Source organism: Lindgomyces ingoldianus, assembly GCF_010093535.1.
Source record: "Lindgomyces ingoldianus strain ATCC 200398 unplaced genomic scaffold BDR25scaffold_28, whole genome shotgun sequence".
Taxonomy (NCBI): domain Eukaryota; kingdom Fungi; phylum Ascomycota; class Dothideomycetes; order Pleosporales; family Lindgomycetaceae; genus Lindgomyces; species Lindgomyces ingoldianus.
In genome coordinates, this window is record NW_022985189.1 from 518845 (window position 1) to 528793 (window position 9949).

General features: G+C 45.4%; 2 protein-coding genes across 2 annotated transcripts; both read right to left on the reverse strand.

The window, feature by feature from the left end:
- Positions 1-23: 23 nt before the first annotated feature.
- Positions 24-740, reverse strand: BDR25DRAFT_305449 (uncharacterized protein; the record flags this gene model as incomplete). Its single annotated transcript, XM_033690412.1, has 1 exon — positions 24-740. The coding sequence occupies one exon, from the start codon at positions 735-737 to the stop codon at positions 159-161; it is 579 nt and encodes a 192-aa protein (XP_033544545.1). The 3' UTR covers positions 24-158.
- Positions 741-3229: 2489 nt separating this feature from the next.
- On the reverse strand, positions 3230-6407 carry BDR25DRAFT_305450 (uncharacterized protein). Its single transcript, XM_033690413.1, has 6 exons — positions 5932-6407; positions 5187-5863; positions 3977-5132; positions 3660-3934; positions 3529-3610; positions 3230-3474 (listed from the first exon to the last, which is right to left on the reverse strand). The coding sequence occupies exons 1-6, from the start codon at positions 6285-6287 to the stop codon at positions 3408-3410; spliced, it is 2613 nt and encodes an 870-aa protein (XP_033544546.1). The 5' UTR covers positions 6288-6407; the 3' UTR covers positions 3230-3407.
- Between the last annotated feature and the right edge of the window lie 3542 nt (positions 6408-9949).

A 9949-nucleotide genomic window follows, 5' to 3' on the forward strand; every position in this document is an offset into this window, starting at 1 on the left:
CATGGCGTGTCAATTGAAATGCACTCCACTCCGGGCTTACATCTCACTGAACCGCCCAATCTTTCCGCATCTGCACCAAAATCCTGAAATCCTCTCGCACCATAGCATCCTTATCTCGCCTCGGTCGGCCAGTCTTCCAGCCCTCACCCTTCGCCTCCTCAATAATACTTACCATCAAGCTCCTCCATCAGCCTATCCACCACCACCTCCATCTCCTCCAAGCACGCCGCACAATACCACCTCGTAAACTTCTCCGGAAACCACTCACTCACACACTTCCGATGGAACTTTCCAATCTTGCAGTCCTTGTACCCACAATCCACAACCTCGTTCATGCCCTCCTGTTTCACACTCGCGCGCTGACAATAGCAGATTTTCTCTCCATGCTCTGCGCCGTCGAATTCCTTCAGGATACTATCTAGTTCGTCAATCGTGACCAAGCTCTTGGAAGAATTGTTTTGGATCGCGAGGGCGTTATAGTTACTCTCCTGCTTCATAGCCGGTCCGGTAGGATACCCACGTCCGTATGCCTCGACTTCCTTGCGTAGGGCAAGGGGTGCGTAGATCCATGGGTTCCTGCCGTCGTGTTGTGTCTTTGTGAGCCACTGCTCGAGCTCCTTGTCGACAAGCATCATGCGATTGGCAGTAGCTTCGTGGGTGTTGAATAGAGTATAGAGGGCTTCAGCACGCTTGCGATTGTATGGGCCATTGATGCGTGGGGTGGCGGCGGGGACCATGATGTAAGTTAAGTTCTTGTATGGGTTCCATTTTGAGCTGTGGTGATGCCATGGACAGTCCATGAGGCCTTTGACTTGGAATGGGCATGATTGGCATGTCTGACATGATTCGCAGTGGTCGTTTAGGGGCGCGTTGGTGCCGACAGTGAGGTGTTCAAGAAAGGAAAGCCAGTCGGTGTCTTGCTTTGGTGGTGATGTAGGAGAGAAAACAGGCCCTGGAATTTTGGCCGATTCTTCTTGGGCAGGGGCAGGGGCAGCGGACCAGACACCAGACACGGTGTTCGAAAGGATATGCAGTTCAGGCTCCTGGATCTCGAGGTCTACAACGATTGTCGGCGGAGGAGACGAGACTTCGGACACCGGCTTCGAGGACGGTGGAGTTGGTGGGCGATGATCTGAAAGTATGAAGGTGTCTGTCTCTTTAATAGCGCTCTTTGCTTCCTTTCGAGCCTTCCACAGCTCATTGCGGACCTTCTTCTTCACCTTCTTCTGTGAGATTGGAGGAGGTGAATCTACCTTCTGGTTTGGTGTATTCCAAACCAGCTGGTCAACTACTGGGTTTGGCTGTATTCGTTGCACTGGCGGAGCGGCAAGCTTCTTCTTGTTCGTTATATCCGTGAGAGACGAATATTTGAACGTAGGCTTAGGTATCCCCGTAGGTTTTAGAGTGGCGGTAGGCGTAGGAGACGCATTACATCCGATATGGGCAATAGGCTTAGGTATCCGTGAGGGAACAGGAGTAGGTCGACGACCCTGCTGTAGATTGACAATAGACAGGATCTTCACAGGTCCAGAACGGGACCTAGACCGAAGCGGTTGGGTAGGAGTCATAGCAATCATTCCATGCTGAAGATGCCTCGTATCTGCCTTGAGTGGGTCGAACTTTTTGGCATCTAAGTCTGATTCTTGTCCGGTTGATGAGTCTTTGGCGTTGGGAAAGGACGCAGGCGGCGTGTTCTCCTTATCTCTGGATTGAGTCATCGGGGTTCTCTCATCCTCTTCGTCCTGCTCTGGGGTGTCAGGCCGTATGATCCGCTCTCCTGTAGCCCAGTCAATAACGCGGTGTCGATCAACAAGAATGTCAAGGCTAGCTCGGTTTGCCCAACGAAGATAGGCCGCTCGCCGCATGCGCGTCTCCAGTTCCTCCTTCTTGACCAGAATAAGATCCTCGACCACGAGCTTTGTAAACTCGTCCACTTGAGTCTCGAATGTTTTCATCTCCTTACCGCGCAAGCCTCGACCGTGGGCGTTCTTCTTTATCAGATCGATAATCTTGAGTTCCATCAGAATGCGATTCACTTCACCTTCAAAATCCACCTCTGCTTTGTCGATCCTCGCAACACTTCGCACGGCAGAGCGAGGCATGCCGGAATTGTAGACATGAGCATTATATCGCAGACTACGCTCAATCTCTTCGAGCTCTTCAATGCTGAACGGGCCCTCCGCAGCTTCCGACATGTCACCCGGGGAATGAAGCACAATACCAATATACTCAATCTCTTGTTGAGTGATAACCTTGGGCCTAGTAGCAGCCTTGATAAGCCTCTTGACTTCTTTCTTCTGCTTCTTGTTCATCTTCGGCGCATCATTGTCGTCACCATTACTCTCCACACTGAGTAGACTTAGACTACTTAGACTACTAAGACTACTTGGCGGACGCTCATCGCGCTCTCTCCACGGGCTTCCTCTTGGGTCCTCTGACACCAGCGCATTTGGGAAGGTGCATGTGTCGTAGATGCCGCGCACCAACTCGGCGAGCTCGGCATGTCGTCGATGATGACTCTCATCGGATCCGTTGCACGACGCACATTGATGGGCACGACCACGCATGAACAGCGCCTGGTGAAAACGAATGCATGGCTCTGAATGGGTACCTAGACATGAAGACTTGGCACCAGGATGTGAGAGAGGACGCTCGCAGAAGCCGCAATGGTGTCCTGGATTTATTAGCGCGAGGCATCTTCTGGGACTAAAACCGGTGAAGGGAGGAATATGGGTACAGCTCTTCCAACCTCGACGATGGGAAGCTCCTATCAATTGAGAAGGGAAGAGGGGTAGCAGTATCTGCAGTGGCCTTGTTGGCCATCATGATGCATTCGACTGCCTTCGCAAAGAAACAGAAGGGGCACCCGGGTACATTGGCCGTGCCTTTAATATGCAGAGCTGGTGGCAAAGGAGCACTGCAAGTAGCAGAGAACCAGGTGAACTTACGTAGACTAGGAGAATCTTCCCAGCGAAATAGTAGACCGTTGGCCATGATGAGATTGGGTCCGAAGAGGCCAGAAATTAGGTTAGTAAAAAAGTTGGGTGGATCTTGAGCTAGTGTGGCATTTGAGTGGGAGACAGGTCGCGGCGCCAGGTATTCGATGTGGAGCGGGGTGTTTTGAGAGAGCGTTTGCATGCAATAAACTAGCTCCATGGTCGCACGAGGCAGACGCCTGCTCCCGTGATATCGATCGTAGATTCTCACGCGGCCCTTGAGTCACTGCCCGTGGTAATGTTTTTTCATCGCTATTGTGAATACACTTTTAGGCTACGATAAAATGAACGACTTCTGGTCAGATCAAAAACAGAGACTACTCAAACAATGGACCAAGTGGCGAGGTCAAACACTGCTATCGAACAAGTCAGCTTTGGGACGCCCACTATTTCGCCAATTCAAGATTCCGTCTAGGCATCACGCACAAGGCGAGCTCCAGCCCAGACGTAAGGATAGCTTCGCTGGTACCAGTTGACGCTTGCCAGAAGTTAGATCTCAATTTCAAACGCCGAAAAGATGATGGATGCTTACAAAGTCTTACGTCCGGCTAGGCGAGGGTGCGTTGCCCAGGAACCTCCCAAAGTAATATTATGCTTTCCATCAAAGAAATCAGCTGACGAAAATTAGAACGAATATGTCACGACCCAAGCGTCAATAAATACCTGTATACGCAGGGTATAAGTCCATCGGTTCGAACCCCTTATGCTTCTCCAGTACAGAGCTAGTCCACTCCCACACCCCACCCAAATCAGCTTGGCCACAGAGCTTGTTTCCCTTTTCCGCGACAGAAACGGGGTGCCAGTGTTGGAAGCCCACATTGATTCCTTCAAGGTCAATGAAGAGGTCATGCGGATGAGGACTGGATGCAGTACTGGAGATGCCATTAGACGAACAGCATGATGGTGGCGATTCCTCCACACCGTCGTTGACAAGGTGGCTGCAAAAGTTAGATGGGCGCTACAGGAAGTCAGAAACTTACCCGTTGACGGCGGGAATCGTCTTTCCCAGAGACTTCTCAAACTCCTTAGACTTGGAGCGGTCAACATAGCTGTAGATGCTTCGGACTTCTTCCATCGTAGGAATGCGACCACCCATCCACCGGGCACAACCAGCCAACTCATCGTAAGACGCAACTACAGGCCAGTTCAAAGCGTATTGTAGAGGAACTGTACCATACACAGTGCGGACATACTTTCCATAAGTCACACTCCGAGAGTAGCCATTAGCGCCATTGGCGTGACCATTGGCCCCGTTCATAACGCTGTCCCTCTTGACCATATCGGCTGCCTCCCCAAAAGCATACGGCTTGTCACACCAAGAGGCAGGAATGGTAGTCTTACCTGTCTTCTCTAAGTACTCGGCATATTCTCCATTTGTGATTGGTCGGGCTTTAGCACTGAAGGCCTCGACACGAACATTGCGCTTCGGCTTTTCATTGTCCCACCCGAAGTAGCGCTCTGGTCCACTCGTACTTTCTGGATCATCCAGTCCAATGGTAATGTCTGACGCTGGAATATCAAACCATTCATTCTCAACTGCAGTCACCTCAGCCTGTCGGGCGATGGCTTCGAAATCCGGCTTGACGGTACCAGGTGGCGGGAGTATCTTCTCGCTTTGGAGGAGCATGTAGAGCAGAGTCTCTAGATGCATAGCTTCGTGCTCAAATCCAATCCACATGGCACGTGAGACACGCCGGTTGGTAAAGGCAGCCCCAGAAGTGTAGAGGTTCTTCGTCTTTTGTCGAATTACGTCCTGAAACTTGAGTATCTCCTCTAGATTAGGCCAGGTCTCCGGGATCTCGCTGTGGGAGTGACAGTGGTCAGGATTCTCAACGTCAGGATCTATTCCGCGCTCGAAGATCTTGCGAAAATATACTGGTTCGGTTGGAACGCAGCCAGTAGCACGAGAGATATGGATATCCAGGAACGTAGGAATATGTCCGAGGTAAAAGATACAATCGTTCCGGAGCTTGATGGGCTTAGCGAAGAGCTCTTGTTCTGGTATCATTTTGCGGGTAACGGCGTCCCAGGCCGCCCAAATTTCAATCCACTCTGAGATTGATGGTACGGGCTTGGCCGCGTAATTCTTTGGTGCGAGTGGGAGGAAGAATTCGGGCTTAGAAACCAAGTGAAGACCTGCTCTGAGATTAACGCCAACATATTTCTAGCGACCATGCTGTAGGAACTCACCGTAGTCTCCTTTCGCGTTGTTCCAAACGCTATTCTCAACCAATCCTGCGCGTTTCCAGAGGCCAAGAATTTCCTCACGGGACCACTTGTAGCTCTCTTCGATCCGGATTTTCTCGCCCTTGGGGATCGAAATTCCATCAATCACAACATCCCTGAGGGGACTTACAAAGGCGTGGTGTCGGCCGGCGATTCTATCGTATTCTCCAATCACTTTCCAGTCGTCAAGGTTGAAAACGTCACCTTTCTCCATAAGGCGATTGGCATGTTGGAGGCCATTGAGGATGAAATCGTGGGTCACATTCTCCCTGTCATTGTAGGCATGGAAAACTCGATCTGGTTCCTTGCAGGAGTCGATGCCAATCAGCAGAGTATCGCCGGGTTGGAGCGCATCTCGAAAGCCGGACAGGAATGGCGAAACCTCATATCGCTTGAAGTTGCCTAAGCTGGAGCCGAGCCAAAGGATGGTCTTGGGCTTTCCGCTGACTTGTGGTGATTTGAGCCATTCCAAGCCATGATCGTAAGTACCATACAGGCCAAAGCACTTGACGTGCTTATAGGTAGGGATCTCGGCAAAAGTACGCTTGAGCTCCTTCAACGACAAGTCAAGAGCGTAGTACTCGACATGTTTCCCGAGACGGTCAATGGCTTGGAGAAGGATGTTGACCTTCCGTAGATTGCTACAGAGTTATTAGTACTGACGATGTCCGCCGACGGATTTGTTAGCTTCCGGGACGCAGGTTCCTACCCGCTGCCAAGTTCCACGACAATCGATCCTGGCCGAATGTGTTGAGCAATTCGATCTGCGTATGTCTCCAATACCTCAATTTCGGCATTGGTGAGATAGTACTCCTCCAAGTACGTAATTTTCTCAAAGAGACGCAAGCCCGCCTCATCGTAGAGCAGGAGGGTGGGCAAGGTTTTCTCGCCGCCGGCATTGGGTCTCAGCCCCTTCTTGATGTCCTGCAGGATGTCGAATTCGGTAGCGCCGACCCTGATGTCGAGGATGTCGGTTGCCCCGCTGGTTGCCATGACTTGGTAGGGCGTCGAATCGTTTGAGGGAGCGTTCGATGCCGCTCTTGGAAGAGCCGCGTTAATAGTCATCCCGCAAAGTGGCACCAAGATTGCGTGATTTATATATGTTCACAACAGCTTCGATAGGCGTGGAAAGGACGAAGGTAGAGGTGCGTTTAGACCGGCAGAGTGGATTGAGGAACAGAGACCATCAGCTACCAGGAACACTCGGCTAGTGCATTGCATTCATATAAAATACTTTTCGAGGTAGCAAATCAAGGGCCCGGATATACTCACGATGGGGACTGGTCCGATGGCAGTGCTTACTGGGAAGGAACCTGAGAGGACGGATTCCTCATCAACCCCACAGCCACGGCTCGCGCATAGGGCGCGGATGCGAGAGGAGCACAATTAGCAGGGCCCAAACGTACGACCCGGGACGACTACGGCGTTCAAATGACGTTAGGAAGAGGTGTAGCGGCAGAGCGGAAGACCGGTTTCGGCATCATGGTGTGGAGAACAAAGGCTGACATTTGCGACCAGCCCTAGAGGACACCATGCAAGGGCGAGCGCCCAGCAGGCACCGATCCACCAACTGCTTGCCCCAGTGGATGAATGTTGCATCCTGCTTTCCTGTCGCAAGAGTCCGCTGCCGTAGAAGTGGAGAAGTAGCACTCAAGGTCCTTGGATTGCGGGGTTCGATTGCGTCAACAGGGCATGCAGCACAAGTAGCGTCATGAGTGCATCAGGCGGGGTTTGACAAATTCAACTGCGCGGGATACTTGTGAAAGGGTGTGAAGGATGTAGCTCACTGAGACATGCAGCCACAAAATGCACTGGCAGAGTTTGAATCTTGATGTTAGCGCGGACACAGAGGAGGTCGGTTGGAGCGTCATCAATTCTGGATGGCTAAAGTGCATCTCCGTCTGGAGCCCATCTAAGGCGGGATACGAGGTGTGAATAACGTTAAGTAAGCTTCAATGATCGCGGAATCAAAATAAATTCCGCCAGAACACGTCGTCGCGAAGAGCGGCAGTACGTGGGTCAGAGCTCCGAAAATTAGTGATCTTGCCAAAAGGGGTTTAGGCCATTCGATGTGAACGGAACGGCCGGAACTCTTATCTCAGCTAGCTCAGCCGATTGGGGAGAGAAGGGGCGAAGCTCCGACAGGGGCAGAGCTCCTGATACCCTTGCTAGTCAACATAAACCCATGCTAGTCGCGCCGGTGGCGCTCACGCTATCTTTCTAGCCAATAAGGATGCTAGATTTAGCTTCTCTCCCTAGCTGTCTAAGGGACTTTAGTAATTAATTATATAAATAACTAATTTTAGTGCTTACTTTTTATATAAAAATATATTATATTAATATTTACATATTTTTCTTTTTTTCTAAACATTTTTAAACTTTAGGCTAACAGCTACATAACTTCTTACTATTATCTATTAAATTATTACACATTTTGCACGTTATTTACTGTATAAAATAGCTAATAAGTCTACTAGTCCTACCCTGCGTCTGCGCTAGCGTTTATAACTCTTTTATCTTCTTTTAGCAGATAAGCTGCTACCTTCTTTATTATTACTTTTATTATTACCTTTTTTTATGTTCTTCTTACCTTTATTTATAGTTGCTGCTAAGCCTTAGGCTTTAGTTTTAATAACTTATTCTTTTATAACTTTATAAGTAGCAGGCGTGTCTACTTAGCGCGTCTAGTTGTCTATACCTATTTACACCCTAAGATTAAAGAAACTAGAGTAGGTTCTAGTGTTAATAAATAAGCTATAAATGCTAATAAGTAAATTTATTAAGTTATATTTATAAAACCTGCTATTATTAAAGGCCCTACTACTTAGTAGATGTAAGATAATTCTTTAATTAGCACTAAAATAGCTAAATATTTATGTAGCATTAAGTAAAAATAATAAGTCTACTAGTGTCTTTAGTTTTATTATATTTATAAAAGAACTTAATAGTTTTATTAGGCAGAAGTTTTTTAACTAGTATAATATAGCCTTTAGGCTAGATAAAGTTAATTTTACTAGGTTAAAGTTAATTATAGCTAATTAGGCTCTAAATTAAAGCAGGTTTATTAAGAAACTTTTATAAAATAAGTAGAGTGCTTAGGGCAGTTATAGTAAAGCTAAGAGTTTATAAAATAGTAAGGTGTATCTAATTACTTTTATTATCTTATATTACTAGGCCTAGAAGAGATGCAACTACCTTACCTGCCTACTAAGTCTATATTTGCATAGTAGTAGTACAAAACAGCGTGTTATAGAGATGTTGTTAGGCTTAAGTGTTTATAACTTATATAAAATTATAAACTAAAAAGTTAATAAAATAGTAGACTATATAAAAAGCTTATAAGTTATAATATTATGTTATATAGCTTATGTCTTACTTAATTTTAAGCTGCTAAGTCTTACGCATAATTCTTAGTTAATAATTATGTATAATAATTATAACTTTACTAACTAGACTTATAACTATGCTGTAGGTGTTGCAACAGCTATCTAGTAAAACCTAATAACAGCGCTTATTATAAAATGTCTATAGATCCCTAAGGATAGTTTAACCTAGTCTATGTTTAATCTTAGCATAGCATTGCAGCCTAATTAGATCTGTATAGCGCCTAGCATAATTTAGGACTATATAAGCAAGCAAATTACATTATGCTATATGTTGCGCACTATAGCTGCTATCTACAGTGCTACTATATTAAGAGTCTTTATTAGCTTAGAGGACTAGTTACTATTAATGCTAGCTGTTAAAGTCTTACTATGTAAAAAACCTAGCTAGGTAAATTATCTAAAAGTAATATTTTTTAATAAAGGCGTTATTAATAAAACTTATAAAGTATATAATAATATTTAGCTTTAGTAGTTAAATATTTCTATAGATCTAGAAAAGCTAAGCTTTAAAACATAGCTATAGATAGTATAAGGCAACTAGAAAACTGCTAAGTTTATACACAGTCTTAAAAAAGAGCAGCGCGGCGCGTTCTAGCTATATAATAAGAGGGATTAGATAATTAAACTACTTATATATTTTTATATTCTTTAAGCACTTACTTACATAATTATTTATACGCACTTTAATACACTTAAAAGTATAGACTTTTTTAGCAATCTTTTACATAATATTATGCGCTTAAACTATGCTAGTATTAATTAAGGCAATGTTAAGTATTATATAGCTATGCTGCTAATACATCTAAGCTAGAGCGCCTAAATAGTTGTGTTGTTCTACTAGAAGATAGGCAACAGTAGATATCTCTAAGGCTAGGTGCCAGATATCTATGCAGCAGATGTCTAGTAATACTAGTAGGGTCTTTATAATAAGGCTATTAGTTAGCTCTTGCCTAACTAGTACATTAAGTTGCTTAAGCAGATACATAAGAAAGTCTTTACACTTACTATATAAAAAGGCTGTAATAATTTTAAAGGTAACTAGATAATAACATATTAGTTTTTTTAAAAAATTAAGATGTTTTTTACTTTATAGCATGTAGTTAAGTTTAGTAATATTAAAATTATTTATTACTTAATTAATTTATTAGCTGTATTCTTCTTTAGATCTAGTTAAAAGCGCTACAGTACTAAGCTGCTACACCTCTGCTAGTTAGTCTTAGATAGAGTGTTAACTCTAACACTTTAGTAGTCTATACTTACCTCTAAGTTAGTTAATGTACATAAAAAGCTAAACACTTTTTAAGTAGTTAATATTATGCTTAAGCTTATAAACTATATGTA